Genomic DNA, 25704 nt, shown 5'->3' on the forward strand with positions numbered 1-25704 from the left:
CTCACTAGAGTTGAGGTAGCTCTGTTTGGGGTGCCACCACTATACTGATCCTGTCTTAGTCAATATTGAAATTTTTCAGTGTATCACGTTATCTTAATATTACCAACCCCAGCCCATCAACAAAAAATAAGTTACCTTCCCTGAAAATACTTTAGGATACGGGTCCCTGTTCTAGAATTTTCTATTATTAATTTTTCAGTCTCTTGTGGATACCTCTGTCTCACTTCAAGATACTAGTCTACTGCATCAGTCATGTGATCCTATCTCTTGTGATTCCCCAGAGTTCCATGGTTTTAAATATCACCTTTCTGTTCTCAGATATTTAAAACCCCGGCCTCTTCCCTGTTTGACATCTTGTTAGATGTTGATGTCTAATATGTATCTCAAGATTAACATGTATAAAACAAGAATGCTCCATGACTCCATGCTAGCTAGGATTATGTCAACCTGACACACAAACTAGAGTTATCTGAAAGGAGGGAACCTCAATTGAGAAAAATGCCTCCACAAGGTCTGGCTGTACAGCATTTTCTTGAGTAGTGATTGATAACGGAGGGCCTATCCCGCTGTGGTGCCAGCCCTGGGCTGCTGGGTTCTATAACAGAAAGCTGAGCGACCCAGGGGAAGAAAGTCAGTCAGTAGCACTCTTCCTTAGCTCCTGCATCAGCTCTTACCTCCGGGTCCCTGCCCTGTTTGAGTTCCTGTCCTGTCTTCCTTCAGTGATGAACTACAATGTGGAAGTGTAAGCAAAATAAACCCTTTCCTCTTTGACTCGCTTTTGCTCTCAACAATACAAAACAAACAAACAAACAATGCAGCAAAAGACAGATTGCAATGTCATCAAAGTTTGGAAGCACCGAGTAAGGCAAGAGATTATTGTGCCTCAAATCTGGGTGGAAAGTCATGGAAGTGGTAAGACATGCTCAAAATCAAAATGTTTTTGATGATTTCAATAAGTGTTTCACTCAGTGTGGGATCATGGAGAGAAAGAGGTCAAGTGTGAGATCTCCGCTATGGATCAAGGACAGGAATAACGCAGTTGTCATGATCTGAGATGAGATGCCTCAGAGGGGCTTTGGGTTTGTTTTATCTGAGATGCCTGGTGAGTGGCAATTCATGAGAGAAGTTATAGCTTGAGATTCCAGTTGAGAGTTTTAGGTGTATGGTGTAGCTTAAAGTTGTGATACAGTGTGAAAAATGAGACTGAAGTCTAAGCCTCAGGGTATCCTATTATTAATAGATCAGAGACAAGGCTAGTAACTGACTAGGAAACTGGCTGGGTACATCTAGGGAGGCGGGAGGAGAACCAAAAGCCAAGTAAACAACGTCAGGAAGCAGGGAGTTATCAATTGGGTCATGCACTGCTGCTGAGTCAAGGAAGATAAAGATTGAGTTGTTCAGGATCAGTGGGGACCTTGATGAGAACAGTTTTGGAGGAAGACGAAGGATCCCAGCTGGACTGAAGTAAGCTTATGTGCTAGCTAATCTTGGTTATCAACTTGACACTGTTGGAAGGGGGAACTTCAACTGAAGAATTATTTCTACCCGATTGGGCTATAAGGCATTTTCTTGATTGCTAATTGTTGGAGATGGGCACAGCTCATGTAGATGGTACCATCCCTGAGCAGATGGGCCTGGGCTGTACAAGAAGGATAGCTAAATATGAGCCTGGGAGCAATCCAGCAAATAGCATTCCTTCGTAGTCTCTGCTTTACTTCCTGCTCAAACTCCTGCCCTGACTTTCTAGGTCATGCTGGGCTGTGACCTAGAAGTGTAAACCAAAGAAACCCTTTCCCCCCGAGGTTGCTTTTGGTTAGGGTATTTATTAGAGCAGCAGAGCTCAAATTAGGATGGTTTATAATAAATGCATAGGAGAGGATTGGGTGAGTTCAGACAATTTTGAGGAGATTTGTCATAAGGAAGTGCGGCTAAATGGGGCAGTAGCTGGCAAAAAAATCTGAGGACAAGAGGGTCATGCAAAATGGTAGTGGGATTGCATTTATATCTACTAGGATGGGGAGTTAAAGTTTGATGGATTAAGAGAAGGAAGTTTTCTGCTTAATTCTTTGATTGAAGAAATATGTGAGATATGATGCAGGAGAAGAGACAAGTTATCCTTTGATGGGCACTCGGATGGTTCATCTATTAACAGAGCAGAGCAGTGATGGGGGTAGGGTGTGATGATGCTTTGTGAGAATTGTCCCCCTCCCCCACCCCACATTGGCTTTGATTCTTTCACTGAGTTCAATGGGAACTCAGCCTGGCAGAGTGACCAAACTTCTCCATATCTAGCATTAGTGCCCATGTCCAGTTTCAGTGCCAAGGGCTGGTATAAAGAACCCAGGTATCTTTAACAGCTCCCCAGACTATTTTAAAGTGATTCAATAGCACTTCTGAATACAGTTAGCTGTTCAGACATGAAACTCGCCAGGAGGGGGCAAGCTAAGTATGTGCTGTATGATTGTAAGTGGTGATCTTGTGAAATTCATGGTGATTTTTTTCCGTTTTGAAATTCATACTGGCAATCATATAAAAAGAAATGCAAAAAGGGCCAAAGGGGGGGGAACCTCTGAAATTCATATTGATATTTCAGTATCTTGCTTGTGTGAGAAGGACCCATTCTGTCGAAAGTTCAAAGCAGTTTTTTAGATACTCTGAACGTTTATCTTCAATTCTGCCCACGTTTTGATTTTGTTACTTTCTGACTCCCATTTTGGGCTAAACACACACTCAGAGGCCTCGAACATTGAACTGGGAATGATCAAATCAGTATCCAGAGGTAATGGCCCATAGCTGCAGCTTGAAAGGATTCACTTTTCCCGAGTCTGATAGACAGGGTAGTCAACCTTCACAAGGAAGGAGGTTTTATTTTCAGTCCTTCTCTGCTGGGCGGCACTCTAAAAACATTTGTTTTTAAGTTCAAGACCAGTCTGTGCTACGTAAGGAGACTCTGTCTTAAAAAGAAACAAAACACAATTAAAATTAAAAAAAACAAAACAAAACAAAACAAAACAAAACAAAAAAAAAACCTAAAGTTTAATTTCTCAAAAGAGTTACTTGACCCTGGCTTTCTACTTTTTTTTTTTTTTCTGTAATCAAAATCCAATAATATTTTATTTTTGATGGAATGTGTTTGGGGGTGACAATGAGTTTGCATCAAATTGGCTGTTGACCAGGTCCTGTCCTCCACCTCCCTCATGCATATTTGGGCATCTGCGAACCGGTCCTTTGTTTCTCCAGCCTGGATCCATCCGGATAGCAGTTACCCTCAGAGAAAAGTGTGCTGTGGCAAGGTGCTGGGATATGTTTGGGAAGAAAAAGTGGTCAAGTCCTGCCTGATTGCGGGGAGACGGCTGGGAGGAGGGCACAACCCCCAGTTTACATGTGATTTGAAGTTTAAAAGAAAATAGAAAATAGCGTACTGCATTTGGGGGGGAGGAGGCTCGGGTAGATGGCCTACGGTCGTTGGTTTCACTTCCGCTGCGTTTATAAATGTGGCTTTGTGAATGTGACCACCGAGGGCCGGATCTAGCTGGTCCCTGACGTCTCCACAGCTGTGTAGGTGTGTTCTCTGCTAGCCACTGTCTCACTGTGGACTCCTGGAACTGAAGCAAGCTGTTTGGGATTTTTTGGAGTTTTGCTTTTTGTGTTCTGTTCAGCAACATCTGGTAAGTTGTTTCTCTTATGTATTTTTGTGCTACAGTTTGTGGTGTTTTTTTTTTTTTTTTAAATAATAGCGGCTTAAAATGAATAGTTTTAGATTTACAGAGAGCTTGAGAAACTATTTCCTGTAACCTGCACTCAATTACCCTGATTATACTGGAGTGGTACATTAGTTATGAATGGGCCCATATTTCTGAGTCGGTGCTAAGTAATGTCTATGTCTTAGTGAATGGAGGTTCTGAGTTTATATCTAGGGTTCATGGTCTACTCTAGGATCCCTTCCAGAATACCAAATTACACTTGACTGTTCTGTCTCTATAGGTTCTTCTTGGCTGTCACCCGAGACCTTTCTTCTTTTTGATAAGATTGACAATTTGGAAGGGTGTTGGCTTGGCACTTTGTGAGATTCTCTGCTATTGGCATTTCCTCATTTTTCTCATACTTAGATTAGAATTAGGGGTTGGGGGAAGAAGCCCACAGAGTTGAAGTCATTCTCATCACACCCTGAGGAGAATCAACAGCATCTCCTTGTTCTGACCTAGATTGTTTGGCTGGGGTGGGATGGGGTAAATTACTTCTTTCCCTCTGATTTCCATATTGTACGTCTCAAAAGGAAGTCAGTACACAAAAAGTCCCCAGAGAATGGGCAATTGTGCTTCTGCCTGTGAGGATGGGCTAGCCATACAAATACTGAAATTCTTCTGTATGGGGAGACAGAAGATTTTCTTTTCAATGACCGACTTTCTAAGAGTGGGTTACAGGCTTCTTGTTTCTTCCACTGCTCTGCTTAGTGCACAGCAAGCGAGGCAGTCTGGGAGATTTCAGCTGAGTCTCCTGTCTCTAACTCCTACTTCTCTGTAAGCATGCCAGAATGAGAGAGGTGTCCTCCTGCTCACTTTTCCCCTGTGTTCTGACTGTGGAACTTGCTGTCAGGCCTGTACAGCAAGCAAGGAAAAGCACCTTTACCTGCTGAGCACTCTCCTTGGCCAAGATGAGTTGTTACTTAAGAGAAAATGAATTTTACCTTTCTGTATGTTGTGAGTGAATTTTAAGGCCATATAAGTACCAATATACTAGAAATTGGGAGAATAAAATTCTACGTTTTTTTTTAAAACAAACAAACAAACAAACAAACAAACAAACAAAAGAAACATCATTTCAGGCAAAGCAGAATCATTTCTCCCAAAATAAAACAGCCAATGCAGGGATTGTTCAAGTCATATGGATTCATAACAAGGAGAAATATTGTATCTTATTACTGTGACAAGCTTGGGAGAGGAAGACAAAAGGTTAAACTTTGTTTCATCCAAATGGGATAGTATCTGCTTAACTACTCACTTATTCACCTAGGGGGAAAGTTGGCAGTAACACCCGTCACCACATGCCCTTTCTGCCTCTGATGGACACCTGACATTGGATACACTGGCTGATGGGTTAAGTGAAAACCACCTCTTTTCCTTGAGGAATTTGAAGGTTTGGCTTGAGAGCCCATACGGAATAATTGCTCTTGACCTTGTTGTCTGGTGACAACTATCTTATTGTGTGATTGTAGATGTGTTCCTTCCCCTCTCTGTGCTTCAGGGTCCATATCTGTAAAATAAAGGCTCTGATGGTCCTTCTTTAATTTCACTCTCCACAGCTGTTCTCTGGGAGGGATAATGAGTTCGTATCACCTCTTTTACTGACCGCTTACAATCAAAAGATCATGAGCAAAGACAAACAAAAGACAGGGCGGGTGAGAGGGGTAGGAATAATTGTCAAAAGTCAGTTATTTAACAGGAAATCAGCATCACCGGGGAGGCCATCCCAAGCAGAGCATCATTTAAAAAGATGCTATTTTGGGGCTCAGGGCATGCAAATGTAAATGAGCCCTAATTGCAAAACCTGAAGGCTGGCCATGCAGCTGAAACACAAGTGAAATAACGTGAGCTCAGAGAAGCTTGCTGGTCTGTGCAGTGTAAGTTTGGACTGCTTGGATTGGCTCTTTATGGAAGCCAATCCAATTTTCCCTCAATACCCCACCGTTATTACCTCCCTTTGCAGGGAAGAGGATTCTGGCGTCAGCTGAGGAAGGTTGTTGTCTCTTGAAGACCGTAAATTCGGCACTGGGGCTGTCTCAGTTGTACTCCTCTGCTCCTAATCACCGTTATGTTGTTGGTGATGTTTCCACATGAGGATTCTCATCCTGTCAGTTGACACCGGAGGACACGCCTTCTGCTTACAGATGGGAAACACAAGGCTCAGAGTGTCGGGGTGACTTTGGGAAGTCCCATAGCCCCACTGCTCTTTTGGTTGGAAGAAGAAGAAAGAGGAGGAGGAGGAGGAGGAGGAGGAGGAGGAGGAGGAGGAGGAGGAGGAGGAGGAAAATTGCCCTTTGCCACTACAGCGTTCAGTTCCATATTGATTGACTGGACTCTTAGAGCTTTTCCTTTTGCTCTCTTTATAGAGGGTTCCTGCCAATTTTCTAGTGCCTTAGTTTGCCAACCAAACGGCCCCTTCTTCAGTCTTTGAACTTGGCAGAAGCTATCTGAAACCTAAATTCCTGAAACCTCATTTCAAGTCATTCCCGTTATTTCCCCGTGTCAGCTAGAGGTCACAAACTCCTTGTCTGCTGGTACTGTGGCTGCTCTTTTGGTGAGAGGCTCACAGTTTGCTGTCTGCTTGATGCAGACAAACTCAGTCTAACCCTGGATATATACGTGCCAACAGATTTTTCTGGACATCATGTATTGTTGATGTAGTAAATGAAGTCAGTTGAACTTTCCCCCGACCCTGAAAGCAGCCCAAACCGCTGCCCATGTTCCCGAATCCAGTGAGCATGCCTGCTTCTTCCCTTAACTGTGTGCACTTTTTAAAATGTGCTTTGATCCACATCCCTCTGGAACTTAAGGGCCTTCGTCTCAAAGATGAATCTTAAGGCATCTTCAAATCCAAAAGTCTGAGAAATGTTCTTGTTGCCCGATGGAAGTATGGCAAGGATGCTTTGGCCATGGTCAATTGGTTCTTTTGGACTCACTATTCCATCCACCGCTGGAATTTGAATTCTAGAACACAGATAGTCCTGGAAATCCGCAGATTTTTGTCCAACAGTGGGACCATGAGTTTTCTCTGGTCTCCAGTGTCCACAGCGGAGACATGATGGCTAATGTTCTGTGTAATGACGGCTCACTGAGCCACACAATTCTTTAGGAAATGGCAAAATTCTTTGTTACTTCCTCATTTTTGTGCCAAAAGTCACTGACAGGTCTGAGTGTAGAGTGGCCATGTTGTAATACTTTGGCCTTTTCTGCCCTTACTCACTTCGGTCCTGATATGGCTTAGTAACAATGAATTTTAAACTATTTGTTTGTTTGTTTATGTATATAGGTGTTTTTGGCTGCATGTACATCTATGTACCATGTGTGTGCCTATTACCCACAAAGGCCAGAAGAGGGCATTAGACTCCCCTGGGACCAGAGTTATGGATGGTTGTGAGCCACCCTATGGGTGCTGGGAATAGAACCTGGATCCTCTGCATGAACAATGAGTGCTCTTAACTGCTGGGCCATCTCTTCAGCCCCAAGTGTTTCAATCAGAAGTCACTGTGTCTTTCATGATATATGATCTTGAGCCTTTCCCCTCTTAGCATGTCTGCTGAGCACTTCAAATAAGAGCTCAGAATCTTGGCATCTGAAGATGCCTTAGGGTTCATCTAGTACCGTATCAGATGGCACAGACTTCTCTAGGATCAGAACACCTTGAAGAATTCATAGCTCAAGAAGGAGGAAACATAAATAAACCATGGCTACTGAGCTATACATAGGGGTACACATGTGTAATCCCAGCACTCCAGAGTGGCAAGAGTCATGAGCTGGAGGCCAGTCTGGGCCTAAGCTACATAGAGAGATGCTGTGGAAAGAAAGAAAAAAAAGAGGGGGAGGGAGAGGGGGAGAGAGGGAGAAAAGAAAGGTCATCATAATCGAGCCATTTACAGAGCAGCAGGCACCTGAGAAGGAAATAATCAAGAATTAGGGCACCTTATTGGAGAAAAAAAAATCCAGGAAGAAAATCTTGAGTAAAGAGTAGGAGCTCACAGGAAAAAAAAGGGACAGGACATCCCAACACGCTAGGTGTATGGAAATTCACCAGAATTCCCTTCCCTGGAGCCACAGAGGGTGTGCATAGCCTGAGAATGGGCTGCAGGAGACAGAGGGGAGGGCTAAATTGCTTCTGTCCTCACCTATGGTCGCATCCCCCCCGCACCCCCCCCGCACCCCTCCCTGCATTCAACCAGAGTACCAAACACAAAGGGCGTTTGGTCAGGTCAGGTCGGCAAGGTGCCCCAAGAATAGATTCTTTCAGCTGGAGAGCTGTGATTTTTATTTGGGGGTCACATGGAAATAAGGCTCCGCCTGCCTTCTGTCGAGAGTCTGTCTCTGAAAGACCTATGAGGCTAGTGGAGGTTGACCCGTCAGGAAGGTTTTGCATATTTCAGAAGGGTTGGTAGTTCTGTTTTTGAAATGCACGGCTGAGCGCTCCCCCGAAGAAGTAGTGGCTATGGAGAGTAAGGACTCAAGGCACTCCCCCCTGTGTTCCCATATTCTCACCTAGGAGAGCTGAGAAAGGGGCTCCAGTGCGGTATGTGTCCACCTGCTCTGTGTAGTGTCCCCTCCACAGGGATGCCACAGGGCTGCGCATAATCAATCCCCAGTAAGGTATCTTCCTGTTGAAGTGTGTGTGTGTGTGTGTGTGTGTGTGTGTGTGTGGAGTCCACAAGTCTGAATTACTGTACCTCTCCTTCCCTGCTCAGTATCCAGCAACACAGCCTCAGCCCCAAGAAATGTCACTGTGGACCTACCCACTTCAAGCTGACACTTGCTGGAAATTAATGTCATTGGCACAGGCTCAAGTTCACCTAACTGGGGCACTGATCTTGCCCACAACAGCCGAAGAGCAGAACTTGACCTCCCTAGCTCTGGTCACCAGGGATTTATTCTCATTTCAGAATGAGTTAAAGATCTCAGGCAATGTCAGATTAAACCTCCCTAGATACATGTGTGATGGAGAACCGATGATCACATCGGAGATCACTGACCTCCGTCACATATAGCGTCAGTGGCGCATGAGGCATGGTGAGGGTTTCAAAGAGAAGTGAGAATGCTCCCTGCTCTTTAGAAGATTGCTATCCAGTGGCAGATACAAAACACAAGCATATTTATGTATTCTCACTTTGGGAGGTTTCTGCTTTGTTTTTTAATGAGACACGGGCCACGCTGTATAGCCCAGGCTGGCCTCGAACTTATGGTTCTCTTGTTTAGTCTTTCAGTTAGTGGAATTGGTACTCCTCTTGGCTGTTTATGGTGCTTTTAAGGTGTACATCTTTCCTCTTTGTTCTTTGTCCTTTCAGGCTGGTTTTCCTCAGCAGGCAAAAGAAGCCACATAGCAGGAAATGGCAGAAACGGAGGCTTTGGTGGGTGTGACACCACACTCAGGTAACACCCCTGAAATGATCTTAAGTAGGACCTGGTTAGGGTTGTCTGCTGAACAGACAACACTATAGTCTCTGTTGAGACTATAACCACGGCTGTCATCCCTTGCTCTTTAGTTACATGCTGTTTTCTGATGACAACTTAGTAAGAAATGGAATGTCAATCTTTAACAACAATAACTAAAGTAGTCTACTCATAACAGAACGAGCTCTTTGACTATCAGTTATGTAGACGAGGGTTCCTACATAAAAATAAAGTTTCTAGAACATGGGCTTGGGCTCTCTGAAATCCAGGGGGGTGAGGTGAGGCCCTTGGAACACTAGCAGCTGGCTTCTCCTTGAAAGGGAGAAAGGTCTAAGGAGTGTCTCATTGAAGGATGAGTCCCATTGGGGTCAGTGTGAGCTTAGCTCCCTCAGTGGGTTGGTGGGAGGTATCCCAGGCCACAGATAGTACATCTTTAGGAAGCCTCAGGGAAGTAGCTCCAACGTACAGGAATAAGGGTGCAGCAAAATCATCCTCATTCTCAGAACCGAGGAGGAAAATATTCTTCATCACTATGGAAACAGCTCCCTTAAGGGAAAGGGGACGGACGTTTCCTGGACTTTGTAGGTAGCAGCCATCTCCTGAAGCCTGGCTGGACACACAAAAAGAACTGCAACTTCCCAGGTCACTTGGGCTGAGCTCAGAGCTAAAGAGGGGGCCCCTTGCTAAAGCAAGGTCCAGCCTGACCATCTATTGGGGATCAGTTTTCAAAAGTGACACCTCCTGCTTCCTTCCACCTGTCTTGTTCTTTACTAGAATAATCCAGTGTAGCTGGGAAAAGACTGGATTCCCAAAAGCTGGATTCCCAAGCAAATATAGAGGATAATGAGAACTATGGTCCAAGTTTAGGCCAGTTCATTCCAGCTACTGTTTAATATACCCATTTGTGGTATAAATTCAAGATGGAATGTTTTATCCTTTCCAAGGTTTTTTTTTTTTTTTTTTTTTTTTTTTTTGTGAACAGAGTAAAGAATTGTTATTTCACCCGAACTCTTACCCCGAGCTCCTACACATTAGATGATCTGCCAGGCCTAACAAAGCTGAAATAAGGGCCTAGATAGATGGGCTTGTTCCTTGTTTTGTGCGTGGCTAAGAGACATTGTTCACACAAGAGTTACAAAGCAGACAGCCTTTGACATTATTTCATACAGGACTGTGCATGCATCTGGCATTCTGAGCTACTTCCTGGCACAGGGCCTTCAGCGCTTGGCCGACAGCTGTCCCAGGCCTTCAAGCAGCATGCTCTCTTCTTCTCTGCCTCTTCCTCTCTGGCTGAAGCCAGAGAGCCAGCAACTGCTTGTTTGGTATTTAGTGCTAATAAAGTCCTGAAGCTGAGCCAGGATGGATTCTTCTAGTCCAGATCAATCATTTCCTGGGATGGAAGGAGCTAGTGAACGAGCCTTTTCATCTGTGACAGCAGAAACGTGAGGTGTCAGCCATTTCCTCAAGCTTCAGCACATGTGTGGCTCTTCACTGGATCTCCTATGGCTCCAGAAGGGCAGCAGAGCCTGTGCTGGAAGATGTGAGACTAAAGAGGTGGTGGGGGTGGAGGGCTGTGCATGATGTGTGGGAGACCCGTATCTGGAGCCCAGGGATGGGAACAGTCTGGGGTTTCTGTGTAGGCTGCTACCCTGGCTCCCCAGTGAAGTGCCTCACCAGTCCATCAAGGAAGGTAACCGTCTTAGGCCGCACTCAGCTTTGGGGTTTTGTACCCTCTTTTCATGAGCTTGGAGTGGTACCTCTTGGGACCAGCTTGTTCCAGTTTATTCCAGGGCTATTTCGCTGGCAACCAGCAGGCCCCTGGTAACTGGGTTAGGATAATTTCCAGCACTTTTGCCCCAGAAACCAAGATATTACCCCTTTCTAGCCAGGCAGTACCAATGAGGTACATTTTCTAAATCTAAAGCACAGCTCTCCTCAACTTTATGGCCCTTACCAGCTTTTCATCTCCTAATCAAGTCACCATGTAAGCAAATGACTCCCGCAGACTTCAAAGATATGCTGCTCCTGAGTTCTATTTTTTCCTGCTTAAGGAAGTAACTGATAATGTGTGTAGGTGAAGAAGCATAGGGCAGGGGTGGTTTCCCCAATTTAATCTCCAAAAAGCATCTCTATCTACCTATCTACCTACCTGCCTATCTGTCTGTCTGTCTATCTATCTATCTATCTATCTATCTATCTATCTATCTATCTACCTATCTATCTACCTACCTATCTACCTACCTATCTACCTACCTATCTATCATCTATCTGCATCTTGACCACAGTTTACCCTCCCTCCTCTCCTCCCAGTCCCGCTCCCACTTCCCTGTCCCCACCCCCACCCCATCCACTCCTCCTCAGTTTCTCTTCAGAAAGGGGCAGGCCTCCCATGGATATCAACCAGCCATGGCATATCAAGTTCCAGTAAGACTAGTCACGTCCTCTCCTATTAATGCTAGATGAGGCCACCTAGTAGGAGGAAGGGTCCCAAAGACAGGCAGCAGAGTCATAGACAGCCCCTGCACCCCTGGTAGGGGCCCTACAAGAAGACCAAGCTACACACCTGTAACATATGTGCAGAGGGCCTGGGTCGGTTCCATGCAGGCTCCCTGGTTGGCAGTTCAGTCTCTGTGAGCCCCTATAAGCCCAGGTTAGATGATGTTATGGGTTCTCTTGTGGTATCCTTGGCCCCTATGGTTCCTACAATTCTTATTAATATACATTTTTGTGGTATTAGGGATTGAGCCTAATATGCTAGTTAAGTACTCTACCACTGAGCTCTATCCCCATTTAAAAAGATTTTCTTCAGCCTGTAAATGTAAACATGTTGTATGCATTTGCATATGTGTGTATTTGTATGTGTGCACATGTGTGCATATATATGGAAGCCAGAGGCAAATGTAGGCTGTTTTCCTCACTAGCTGTCCACTTTGTTGCTAAGTTTTATAAAATCTCTATTGATAAATAATCCACATAGTCCACAACTTTCCTGTTTGTACAATTCGACAGATTTTCGTCCCGCGAAATAGAAAGCGATGTGACACCATCATCGCTTTCTATTTTAGAATGTTGTTTTGGCCAATCTCATACATGCATATAATGTACTGTAATTACATTCCACCTTATTCTTCGAGACAGAGTCTCTCTCTGACCCTGGAGCTTACCAACTAAGCCAGTCTGGCTGTCCAGGGAGTTCCAGCCTCCACCTTTCTCTGCCTCCATGGTGCTGGGCGTAAAGCTGGCCCACCATAACTTCTATGTAGGTGCTGGCCACTGGACTCTGGTCCTCACGCTGTGTCACGAGCGCTTTACTGACTGAGCCTTCTCCCTCTTTTATTTTGAGATAATTCTCTTTCTAGGTATCCCAAGCTGATCTAGAAACCACGATTTCCCTTCTTTCCGAGTCATGTACCATCAGGCCCAGATGAAAGACATCTATTGTACAGGGGACCCCTCGAACTGTTCCGGTGCTTCCATTTTACTGGCCTTTCAGTTTACGGATGAGGAAGGATTCTGGTGATGTGCTTTCTTTTCCCTCTGATCTGTTTCTGATGGAGGTCTTTCCTCATCTGAAAGGCTCGTCTGTTCCCCATACTTCACCCTGCTTTGAGATTTCCTCTCCTCCGTTAGTGGATGTCCTAAGACTTACGTTTGGTGAACAGTAACCCAGCCACTTTGGTTTCTGAGGACACGCAGACAGAGGGTTGCCTCTGGAGAGTGATGTTGGAGCCGGATGCATGATGGTTAATACTGGTGTACTTGTAAGCTGGTCTCCTTGGTGACTGTACAAGTACACCTGTGAGGGAGTTCCTGCACTGGGTTAACAGAGATGGGAAGCCCCACCCTGAGTGTGGGCTGTGCTGTTCCCTAGGCTGGAGTCCTGGACGGAATAAAATGACAAAAGTGAGCTGTGTCCTGCTGTACATTATTCCTGACTGCAGATACTATGTGACTGGCTGCTTTGCACAGATAATGCATTTGTACAGATAATACAAAAGTAACGGATGCAAACAAGTACAGTGACCTGAGAATTAGGTCCTAAATTGGGACAATCCCTCAGAGCTGCTTTCCAAAAGCACTAACAGGCAGGCAGAGCTGGTCCGGGTCCTCTGAGACCTTTTGATTGTGTGCATTGGCAGAGGTGAGGCAGGGATCCTCTGTCTACCCTCAACTTGTAATTCTGTATATCCTCTGTTTATCCCTAGTTGACTGCCATCTGTTTAAAGAACCCGTGAAGAAAAGACGCAGGTCGCATCATGACCAACAGTTCCAAGCATTTCCCTCTGTGGAGCAAAGTGCCCTCAAGGAGTGTGAGTGTTATGGAGGGCTGGGTGTGGCTTGCGGCAACAGGACTCTGTCTTATGCAAACGTGTGTGGGCGCTCAGAGGGAGTTCTGCAGGCAAGGAAACATCTCTGTGTGTGCTCGCCCTGTGTAGAGTCTCTGCAGAGGTCTGCAATTTGGCTGGTCACCTGCAGGCTGCTCTGAAGAGGAGGGGCGTTATCAAAAGAGCCCTTTCCTGACAGGAAGAGTCTGCAGATGGTTACCTAGGTACCTTGGTGGGGGTTTATACAGCATCCACGGGAGAGCAGGATCTAGAAGGGCTAAAGTCCGCGGCAACACTTGAGTTAGTTCTGTGGTAGGGGAGGCACAGAGCGTGCTGGTCTCTAGAGGGGCTTGGGATGGACACCACCTCTTGATGAGCACTGATCTTCAGTGGCAGATAGCTTGCTCGGTGGGTTGATTGGCTTCTCGTCTCATGAGTTTTCTCCCTTCTCTGCAGTATCCAGCAGCCTCCTTTAGAGACTTGGTACTCTTTCTCTGCTCTGCACATCCCAGACCATCCGTTTCTTTTGATTCCAGATGAAAAACTGGAGTCCCGGACCAGGAAGGTTCTGAGCAACACTTATCAGAAGTTGATTCAGTCTGTCTTTCTGGATGACAGCATTCCCAGCGGACTCAAGTATCTCATGTGAGTCTGGAACCGGTATCCTTTCCCCTGATGCTACCCTCTCCCCCAAGAAACACAGAAAGGGCTTTTAATTAGAAACAGCACAGGATAGGAGGAAAACCCTATGGCTGAGACTTAAAAAAAAAATTAATAGCTATTTGTTGCGTGGCTACTGTTGACAGCTACTCTACTGTGCACCTTACAAACCCACGATTTCATTTCATCCTCTTAATGCCCCTGTTAAGTGGGAGCTAATGTGATTGTCCCATTTTTACTGAAACTGAAACTCAGGGAGGCCAAGCAAGCAAAGTCACACTGTGGATGAGTGGAAAGGCTCCAAACTCAGCCAAGCCATGCATCACTGAGTTCATGAACTGTTTGTGCAGAACTGGCCTGGAAAGGACATTGTTGACCTTGCTCATGGGACTCTGGGTTGATGGATATGCAGTTTCCATGAACACCAACAACGATATCTCTCACCTATGAGGAGAGTACAACATTTGTGGAGAATTCTCCTTACCAAGCATTTTTACCTAGTCCTGTTTGCTCTCTAGCCCAAGTCTTTATAGTAAACAAGGAGCGATCGTCTCCTTTGGTCAGAGAAAGGGAGGATATGTGAGTTGCCCAGGACTGGGACCTTAGTGTCTTTGCGTTCTGCTCTGATGTGCTTCATTTCATACTTGATGTGCATTTTGGAATGGATGCAGAAACCGGCTTCTTGCCTTGATTGAAAAACCGCCGCTGGAGCCGGTCTATGTGGGGTTCTTGGGAAACACTGGAGCCGGCAAGAGTTCTCTGATCAATGCCCTCATCCAGGAAGCGATGTTTCTACCAGTGTCTGGAGAAAGCGTATGCACGGCCTGCATCGTACAAGTGAGCTCTGGCTGCTGCGAGCAGTATGAGGCCAAAATCCACCTTCTGTCTGATCAGGTAAGCTGGCCTGCCCTCCCTTCTCATCTTTTCCATCCCCTCATTTCTCTTTTGCCTCCCTCTTTTCCTTTCTTCTCCGAATTTCTCATCTTCGTGACACCAGAGATTGCATTATATTATAAGTATATATTATATATATATGTATATATATATATATATATATATATATAGTTATATTCAGTATAAGTGCAGCACAGGGCTGGGGAGATGGCTCAGTTGGTACAGCGCTTGCTGTGAAAGCATTAAGTTTGGACCTCCAGCATCCATGAGGGGTGAAAAAGCCAGCTGTGTCTGTAATCCCAGTGTGGGGGAGACAGATGCTGACTGGGCAGCCAGCCTGGCTGGATTAGTGAGCTGCATGTTCAGTGAGAGATCCTGTCTCAGTCAGTCAGGCAGTCAGTCAGTCAGTCAGTCAGTCAGTCAATAGGTGGAGAGATGATTGGGGAAAACATGTGATCTCAACCCCTGCCTTCACACACATATGTGTGCACACGTACATATACACACAAATAACTATAGCACATTTATTGAATGAAACATTGAAGTGAGATTATTCTGCAGAGATGGGGCTTCTGACTCAGGAGCTGAGGTAATCCCTTGTGAGACCCTTGGGCCAGCCATGCCCCTCTTAAAGTCCCTGCTTGTGACAAACATCACGACAAAGGACAGGGGAGGGAAGGAAAGGGTTTATCTGGCTTACACTTTCAGGTCACACTCTGTCGTTGAGGAAAGTCAGGGCAGGAACTCAAAGGCAGAAACTGTGAGAGAGTCCTGCCTATTGGCTTGCTCCCTGGCTGCCTCACAGGCTCCTCCTCAACCAACTTTTTATGTAGCTCAGGACCACTTGCCCCGAAATGGCATCACACACAGTAGGCTTGACACTGCCCATCAGTTCAGAAAATCAAGACAGGCCCTCACAGTCATGGCCATAAACAGACAGTTCCTCAGTTGAAGCTTCCTGCCTCAGGTGACTCCAGGCTGTGTCAAGTTGGCGAGGCCAACCGGGATACTCATTTACGGGACATGGGGTTTGGGGTAGCTGGTTTAGGTTTCTGCTGGCAACCTCTGGCCTTCCTCGAGGGGTGGGGGACGGGTCTGTGCTGCCCCCTTCCCTTTATTACTGTCCTCTCTATCTGTCATGAGCTGTGTGGCCCTGCTCTGCCTTGGCAGGAGTGGAAGGCGGAACTGAAGGACTTGACTAAGCTCCTGCACAGGGTGGAAGGGCCTGGGGGAGCCGAGGCAGATTTGTGGGACAATGCAGCAGAAGAAGCTGCCTGGAAGCTGCAGATGCTCTATGGCCGAGGGGCAGAAAAGAGGTGCTATGAGGAGCTGCTGAGGATGAAGCCCAGAGGGAGGATCCCAACCTCAAGAACCATCACTCTAAAAGCAGAGGAGGTAACGTCAAGATTTAGTTTTCCTTATTATACGTCTTAAGGAAAAACACTTGAAGCTGGGCATGGTGATGCATGCCTGTAACCCCACTCGGGGAGGCAGAGGCAGGTGGATCTCTGTGAGTTCGAGGCCAGCCTGGTCTTCAAAGCGAGCCCAGGCCAGCCAAGGCTACACAGAGAAACCCTGTCTTGAAAAACCAAAAGCCAACCAACCAACAAACAAAACACTTGAATCCATCCAGGGGAATTGTCCAAGGTACAGCGATTTTTATAAGAAATAAACTGGTACCCAAACAAAATTATTCACTATTCAAGGTATTTTTCATTATTTATGCTTAAAGATGGTAACCTTCGATTTTCAAATGGAGTTTTTATGCTTAGAAAAGACTGCAATTAATTAATTTGGGATGGCTTTGAATGAAAGTGAATATATTTATTATATTATACATATTCATCATATATTATATAATATATTATTGCAAATGTATTATACATAAAGGCTTACACAAATGAATTTTACTCATTTTTTTTTCTCATAAAAGACATTCGGAGGTGGCAGGGTCTTAGAAAGATTTACATCTCTGTGGTCTCCTTGGCCTTCCATGGTGCTTGTTGCCTCTCAGTCATAAGGTTGCTGCTGAAGAGCCAGACATTGCAGCTAGTCTCATGGAAAGAAGTAGATGAATGTTGGTCCCAAACGCACCTCCCATTTCAGGAAGTGAAAACATCCCCAGATGTTTATCACACCCTTGATTTATCACACCCTTGATAAATTTGGGTGTGAACATCCATCCATTGTTCAGAGCTGGGCTGAGTGGCTCTCTGTGGCAGGACCCTGGCATGTCCTCAGTGACTTAGGTCAACCTCACTCCTTTGGCTCTCCAAACAGACAGACAGACATCCAGGCTGGTATGAATAAAGACTGGGCTGCCTCACCCTACTTTCAGAATTGGCAACTACTTTATCAAGCTGAAATTCAGAATCTACATTAAGACGAAATATCTGTGAAACCAACATTTAATTTATAAACATTGTACATTAAAAAAAAAATAAAAAACAACTTAAGTTTCTCCCTCCCCTGGGGGCAGTGAAATGGCTCCACAGGTAAAGGTATTTGCCATCAGCGCTATAATCTGAATTTGATCCCTAAAACCCACGAAGTAGAAGAAGGAAACTGACTCCTGCAAGCTGTCCTCTGACCTCCAAGTGTGCCCTGGGACATGCTTATGTGTGAACTTACATATGTGTGTTCATGTGCATGTCTGTATATACATGCATGCACACATGTGCACACATGCACACAATTTTAAGCCATCTTTTGTAAAAAAAAAAAAAAAAAACAAAACAAAAAACAAAAACCTTTTTTCTTTCTTGCTTTCTTCTGGATCATTCAGTAGCCTTTGATCAACAATGACCACCACCCATCCCAGTTTTCTGTGCTCTGAGGTATCCCAGCTGAGAATTACTGCCTTCACTGCTAGCATGAATGTGTCTTTGTTCCCAGATGTGTCTAAGCAGGAACAGGAGATGGAAACTTCCCCTGCCCCACTTCCTGTTATTGAAATGTGCTGAAAAAGCCTACATATCAAGTGTTGTTTATTTTTTTTAAATGTGTATATACTTGGAAATTATTTTAAAAAAACTTTTAAAAGATCAATTTTCTGATCGATTTTTAACTTGGAAAACATGATCATTAGGTCATGATTGGTTTTCTATATTTATCCATGATATTTTCAGTAATTAAATTCTTCACAGTTGCCTTTTGCCATGTGGAGAAAATATGCTCTAAGCAAAATTTAGAAACTTGCATCAATTTTAGAAGCAAATGGAATTTGGGAGATAAATTTAGTCTCCTATAGCTTTTCTGGAGTTCTCTTCCAGCTAAGTTGGGCCGCACTGTCTGAAAGTTAGGCAGCTTTCTAATATTGCAAACTGCCTTGAACTCACTGTGTAGGCAGAGACGGTCTTGAACTCTGGATTCTTCTGTCTCCATCTGCCGAGGGCTAGGATTACAAACACCCACCACCATGCCCAGTTGATGCATTTTCTGCACCCAAATCCAGGGCTTTGTGCATGCTAGATAAACACTCTATCAAACGAACTACATCCCCAGCCCCACTGAGTTCTAAATTTCTATTTTCTTAGTGTGTGTGTGATACTTATTTTTTAGTGTGTGTGTGTGTGTATGTGTGTGTGTATGTGCATGCACACTCATGGAGTCTGGAAGACAGTGTGGGATTCCTTGGAACAGGAGTTACAGGCAGCTGTGAGCTGTCCAGTGTGGGTGGTGGATCTGGACTCTGGGCCTCATGACTGAGCAGCAAGTGCTCTTATCCACTGAGCCACCTCTGCATCCCCGACTATGTTAAGGAGCTTGGACGTGCTGCTCTGCAGAGTCTTTCTAGGCCCTCGAGGTCTAGGTCCTTGCAGAGACCATTGCAGGCTTCCTGGTAGCTATTGTCTAGAGACTTCTCACCATCCCTCAGCCGTCAGCATGGCTGGTACATGTGACCCACTCTTCTCCTGCAGGCAGGAGAGCTGTCTGTCAAGCTGGACCCCTACATCCGGACTCAGAGGAGAGACTGGGATGGAGAATCAGCAGACACACAAATCTGGCCTTTGATCAAATATGTGGAAGTGATCCTTCCCAAATCTGCACTGATCCCAGAAGGGGTTGTCTTGGTGGACATTCCAGGCACAGGTGACTTCAACAGCAAGAGGGATGAGATGTGGAAAAAGGTGATTCTTTTTCACAGGGGCTTTCCCTCTTCCCTCTCTACTCCTCCACTCTTTCAAAAACAACAGGTTGGGATTTTGTGAGCTTGATGACATGAGATTCTTTCATTTTCCATGTTCTGGTGTTGAACAAGGCAGGGGCTGTGCATGGATGGCCACAGAAACCAGGGAAGAAGGGATTGGCACGGGAGGTTGCGTAGCCGGGACAAGAGTATGTGATGTGTGAGAAGGGCAGCAAGCGAGAGGACTAAAGAGGAACAGAAGAAAGGGAAAAGGGGGTCATGAGCACCACGGAGGCTGTTTTAGTTACTCTTCTGTTGCTGTGATAGAATGTCCTGACAAAAAGCAATTTATTTTGGCTTACGGTTCCAGAGGGGCTGCAGTTTACCAAACTGGAGGGGGCATGGTGGCAGGAGCAAGGGGCCGCCTGGTAGTCAGGAGGCAGAGTGATCAAATTTCATCCTCACATGGGAGAGATAGACAGAGACAAGCAGACATATGGACATACACTCATAAAGACCGAGAGACAAAGAGACGGACATACATAGAGAGACAGAGCCGGGTGGGGGGGAGAATGAGAGAGCAAGAGAGGACTGAGAGAGAAAGAGAGGACTGAGAGAGAGAGAGAGAGAGAGAGAGAGAGAGAGAGAGAGAGAGAGAGAGAGAGAAAGAGAGAGCACGCATCAGAGAGTGGGGCTGGGCTATCAGAAAGGTTCCATAACCTCCCCAAACATCACCATTGACTGGAAACTAAGTGTTCAAATACACTGAACCTGTAGGAGACATGTCCCATTCAAACCGAAGCAGAGATGGAGAGTGCAAGGCACTGTCAGTTGTTGAAGAAGCAAGAGTCTGCATCGGTGTTGGCAAGCTGGGGAGAGATGGTGCTCCTCGGGGCCAGAGGGAAGGTCCCAGGGTGTGTGGAGGAGGGAAGAGGCAGGAGTGAAGGCTGGAGCTGTCTGCCTTCGTCCTGCTGCTTCTGAGTTTGGCTTTGTGAGCAAACCAGAAGGAAAAGAAAGACTGGGCTGTTCTTTAAAGAAAGAGGTGTTGTGGGAAGACAGGGCCCCCGCTGCATGGAGACGGGGATGGACGACCTGTGCCATCGCTGATTGTTCGCAGCATAGCAACTATGGCAAAGATCTCTCACAACTCTGGCCGTGTTGTCCTTCACACCAAGCAGCCTGACTGACTGCTGACACCGCGGGTTCAGAGGAGAGTAACTTGTTCGAGGCTAGTGACTGACAGAGGTTTCACTGATAGTCAAGGTTCTCAACTGGCCCACAGGGCTCTATCCACTCCCTGCCCTGTCCATTTTTCCTCTCTTTAGGATGAGGTAGTCCACGTTCTTTGTACCGGTCAGTTGCTCAGGACTGGCCATGTGAACTTTAGTTTCCTCCCCCGCCCCAGGTCTTTCACCCCGAAACTCATCCAGTTTCAGGCCAAGCTGAGTGTCAGCTGGAGAGGGGCCGGCTGGCTCTTCCCTGGATGGAACATGGTTGCAGCTAGTTTGGATGTACTGGGCAGCTTATCAAAGCCAGTGGTTCTGGCCTGGATCGTGCTCTGAGGAGGTTAGCTACAGGGACAGGCTGGTTCCCAGAGTGCTTTGCCTGGCCTCACTCCCCTTCATTCCTGAGGTTTTTGCTTTTTGACAGCCTCTCACAGGAAGTAACTGAAGGCACCCTCTTCCCGGGAAGAACAGACTGTAAAGCAAGGCTCACTCTGCTGTCCCTAAAAGCATGACAGCAGATTTAGATGTCCTTGCTCTGCCACCTAGATGCTGTTGGGAGACTTTGGGCATTGCTGCCTAATCCTTGAATGCCCACTTTCATCTCTGGGAGGGAGGAGGGCGGGGTTGGCAGAGTTCCACTCATCTCTCCTCTGAGGTCTGGTTGAGAGTGTTTTAATTTTTTTTTTCTATCTCTTCCACCACTGGAACTACAGCCAGATCCTGGTAGTCAGGGGCTTAGCGTGGGGTCGACATTTAAGTGCAGCAACTTTTTAGGACTGTTGTCATGTCCCCTCTTAGGCCATGCTTGTCAAGCTTGCTTAGACACAGAGAAGACAAGGGTGAAAGAGGCCCTGTCCTCAAGGGGCTCCCAGACTTTGGCCTACAGTCTTCCCTACCAAAAAACTCACATTATCCACCATGGACACAGAAGAGTCCCAAGAGTCTCTAAGTTAACTCTAATTTGGAAACTGGGAGGGAAAGGCAGCAAGCATTTTTTTTTTTTTTTTAATATTGGTGTCTAAATGTGGGTTCATTCCAAACAGACAAGTATCAGAGTCCAAGCTTGTGTGGCCCTGGGTGGCTCCTTTACTTCTCAGAGCTTCTTCTCTTTAGGGAGCTTTGTCTAACTCAGGAGACATATTCTTTAAACCACGATCTACGGAGCAAGGGACTTGGGATCAGAAAGAGGTGGAGAGGCCCAAGCAAATGATGTCACCAGGTCGCCCCACTCCTGATGCAACCAGAACACTTCTGCGTTTAAGATCAAGCACCCTGGATTCCTTCAAAGGCATTTGCCATGAGCTAGAGTCTGAGTTAGGTGCTGGGGCTGCCTTTTCCTAAGGGCAGCAGATGGAGGAATGCCTTGAAACCATGGGGTACAGTGCACATGGACCACAGCAGGCAAATTAGGAAATTGGCCTAACCATAGATTCTGCCACTCATCAGCTGTGCGGCCTTGGGAAAAACTCATTTGTAACTCACTGCTGTTAACTCAAGGTCTCTCAACCTTGTAACATTTGAGGTCAGATAATTCTTTGTAACAGGAAGGTCTGGGCATTGTAAGATTTTTAGACTGTAACTGTCAGTTTTCCAAGTTGTAACAATCAAAAATATTTTCAGAGGGGCAGGAGAGATGGCTCAGTGGCTAAGAGCACTTGCTGTTGCTCTTGCAGAAGACCTGAACTCAGTTGCCAGCATCTGTGTCATTGGGCTTACAACTGCCTGTAGGTCCAGTTGCAAATCATTGAACACTCTCTTATTGCCTCTGTAGGCACCCATACACACATGGCGCACACACACACACACACAAGCACACAGGCACACATGCAAATAAAAACATTCTTTAAAAAAATCTTCAGTATTTTCAGGTATAGGATCTCCACTAGTTAACACAATGGGTATGAATCAGAATAACGACAATAGTAATTCTTAAGTTAGAAATTAGCCACACAATTATGTACAACGTACTGTGTTGAATAACTGAAAATGAACTTTTTTTTAAAAGTTAGATCAGCACTTCACATATACAGAGATAAGACAGACAATACAGTGAGAAACGTGTCACAGGGCCATGCATAATTGTCACACGGAAGCCGAGTATTTAACAAAGCAGTATCGATGCTATTAATGTTACAGCCGTTGGCCTTCGAAACGTGAATTATAGGGTACCTAGCTTCTTGCTCAGTGACCAAAGGTCGTTTGAAGAACCTTCCCCTAGAGGGTAAGTGAGGTGACCCATTTGACTGATGGCTCTGGATCTGGAGGGCTGAGTTTTCGAACTCTTGTCCATCATTGTGCAGGAAGCTGGGAGTTCTGGTGGGTCAAGTGAGTCCTGTGCGCTCTAAGATGCAAGGCACAGAGAGATCTCCCCCCTAGGTATCAGAGGACTGCCCTGAGCAGTCTGTGACAGGCCATAGCAGGGACTTGAGCCATGCAGGATGTCCAGGGGAGGCGGTGTGCTCTACTGTGGCAATCCAGTGCAGAGCCTCGAAAGACAGGCGGAGGCCAGACCAAGTGTGCGGCTGGTGCACACACGAGCCGCCTTCTTGGCTGGCGCAGATGGGGGAGTGGAAGCTCTGAGCTAGAGGCAGGAGCGGGGAAGGAAGAGTGTAAGATCCATCACTGAACTGCAGTCTCCGGAACGGAGCTGCCACCCACGTTCTGACCCTTGCTGTGGGCATCCTGCAGACCATTGACAAGTGTTCCGTGATCTGGGTGATCAGCGACATAGAGCGTGCTTCCGGAGGAAAGGCCCACGAAGACCTTCTGAACGAGAGCATCAAAGCCTGCCAGCGTGGCTTCTGCAGGGACATCGCCCTGGTGGTCACCAAAACCGACAAACTTCACTTGCGGGAATATCTCAGGTGTGGTACTGAGCTTGCGAGGCTGGGGGCTTTCTTTCCTGGGTCCTGGCTATGAAAGCGACGACGTAACTTCCTCTCACGCTTCTCCAAGGGACTGTTGGGGATAAACGGGAAGTCCGTGTGACTTGTTCAGATGTCAAGATGCCTGGGTGGGTTGGCTCAAGAGTCTGGGTCATGTGACAATCCTAGGACAGTTGTTCTGTGTGAGGGCCACTATTTCCTATGCAACTCTGAGGAGCCACTCAAATATACAATATGGAAATAATGCTTCCTGTCCCCAAGACATGGACATTTAGACTGTCTGTCGCTAGGAGGAACATACCATAAAACTCTCCAGCCTAGTGTAGATTTCCAGTGTCAGGTTTCACTTCAGTATTGTTTACCTTAAAGATTTTAACTCAAAACTTGAGAATTTTGGCCCAAAGATTTCAGAGCACCAGTCTTATGACTAAAAACGAAAGGTTGGAGAGCTCAGTGGAAATTAATAGGTGTCTTCATGGCCCCCAAGAGCTAGGGAGAGGTGGGACTTGTCTTCCATACTGGGATACCTCTGAGAGTGAAAAATGAACCAGCAGAACAAATGTGAGCAGGCAGCGCTGAGCACACAGCACGAGGTCACCGGAAACTCTCTGCTGTCGCAGGAGCTTCTTCAGCTGTCCCCTGTACATTTCCGCCAGGCCCTCAAAAACACAAGCCTGAGTGCTTTCTCCAGGACTTCTTTTTCTCTAATGGTCTAGATCAGAATTCTAGCTTCATCCCTCACCCCCTACAATTTGTCCTGTGCCATCACATAAATCATGAATCTGCCTTGGTGCCGAGCATTGCCTCGTTTCTGAGAGCACTGTGTAAAAGAGGGCTAAAAGCCAGGGATGGCAAGCCCAGTGCCACATGAACTCAGACTGAGAGGGCCACCCTCTGCCTGGGTCAGGGAGTGACATTACAGGATATTCCTGAGTGCAAAATACAACAACAACAATAACCCCCTTTCCAAGACTTTAGAAGAGGTTCAGGAGGTGGGGGAAAGGGAGAGAGAGAGTTGAGTCAAAGGCGCTTATACAAAGGGCAGGGGCAATGTTTGTCTGTCTGTCTGTGCTGCTTTCAAGCAAAGTTGTAAATTTGCTAGGACACAAAATAAAAGTTTAATCCTTGTGACACTTTCTTATTATTTCATTTCAGGGAAAGAAAGATGGGAGATGTAAGTATGACCAATCATTTTGAAACACATACATACATATATATGTAAATACATATATATATATACATATACACACATACTATATATATAATATATATATATTATATATATATATATATAGTAACAGTACCAGGTGCTTTCCAGAGATGGACCATCGCTCCAGCATCTGCACCAGTAATTTCTAAACAGTTCCCTTTGTGTCTGGTAGTTCCTAATTCTCAAACACTCGAGCTTCTGGGCCAAATGATGACAGCTAAAACAATGTGTACTCATCGCTGCTGATAACCCTAGCCTCTGACTGCTTTGTTTTCTTTCTTAATGTAGCAAGCTATTCAAAGTCAGAGAGAGGCTGTTTTGCAAAGAAATGAAATAATCAAACTACAAAGGAATAGACTTCTCAAGGAGAAATTGAAGGTGAGTTTGGGGGTTTGCTGCATGTTCTTCTACTTCTCAGACCCCAGACACGGAGAAACAGATGTGCGTTTAGTTCTTTGGGGGATCAAGGTTAAGAGCTCTGGAGTAGGCAGTTTAGACTTCAGTTAGTCCTACCACTCGATGACCTCTGTGACCTTAAGCACCTCTACTTTACTGTCTGTAAAATGGGGAGGTAGTACTGTCCCCCTCGTGATAACTATAATGACTCAATGAGGACACTGTCTCCTGGGAAAGTCAGGGTTGACTAAGTACAGTGTGCGTGTGTCTTCCCTGGGGTGTACTGTGGGAGTCCCATTGGCAGTAGGGAAAGGTGATACCAGGGAAAGTTTTGGGACAAATTGCAGTTCCTTGGCTATGACTGAAACAAACAAAACAAACAAACAAACAACCAGTAGTCTTAGGCTAAGTGGTGAAATGATTGCTCTGTAAACATGAGGAAGGACCTGAGTTTGGATCCCTGACATCCGTATACGAGCTAATGAGGCTGCATGAAGCTGTAGGCTGTAAACCCAGCCAAGACAGGCAGATCCCAGGGGCTTCCTGGTCAGCTGGCCTAGCCCAGACAATAATCTCCAGGATCAGTAAGAGACCGTCTCAAAAAAATAAGGTGGAGAGCAATAGAGAAGAAAGTCCATGTTGACCTCCAGTTGACCTCAATACGTATGCACCGGTGAATGCAACCCACATCCATGTATATACTACATACACACATGGGCTAGGAATATGCACACAGAGAAACACACACACACATACACACACACACACACACACACACACACACAAACCAACAGTCTTTAGGGTACACGGAGCAAAGGCAAGAA

General features: G+C 45.9%; 1 protein-coding gene across 2 annotated transcripts in view; it reads left to right on the plus strand.

Moving 5' to 3' along the window:
- Nucleotides 1-3532: 3532 nt before the first annotated feature.
- The window catches only part of Nuggc (nuclear GTPase, germinal center associated), a 43481-nt gene continuing 21309 nt past the window's right edge, over nucleotides 3533-25704 (plus strand). Inside the window, exons 1-10 of one of the 2 annotated variants that reach the window (XM_021654887.2) lie at nucleotides 3533-3668; nucleotides 9050-9134; nucleotides 13361-13465; nucleotides 14017-14125; nucleotides 14812-15034; nucleotides 16205-16429; nucleotides 18955-19164; nucleotides 23078-23253; nucleotides 24430-24448; nucleotides 24773-24862. In XM_021654887.2, coding sequence (XP_021510562.1) covers nucleotides 9092-9134; nucleotides 13361-13465; nucleotides 14017-14125; nucleotides 14812-15034; nucleotides 16205-16429; nucleotides 18955-19164; nucleotides 23078-23253; nucleotides 24430-24448; nucleotides 24773-24862 — 1200 coding nt within the window. In that variant the 5' untranslated portion in view covers nucleotides 3533-3668; nucleotides 9050-9091. Of the gene's footprint in view, nucleotides 3669-9049; nucleotides 9135-10625; nucleotides 10696-13360; nucleotides 13466-14016; nucleotides 14126-14811; nucleotides 15035-16204; nucleotides 16430-18954; nucleotides 19165-23077; nucleotides 23254-24429; nucleotides 24449-24772; nucleotides 24863-25704 lie in introns of those variants that run through there. The other variant, XM_060391346.1, reaches the window with a different exon arrangement.

The sequence above is a fragment of the Meriones unguiculatus genome, chromosome 9 (genome assembly GCF_030254825.1).
Source record: "Meriones unguiculatus strain TT.TT164.6M chromosome 9, Bangor_MerUng_6.1, whole genome shotgun sequence".
Lineage (NCBI taxonomy): Eukaryota > Metazoa > Chordata > Mammalia > Rodentia > Muridae > Meriones > Meriones unguiculatus.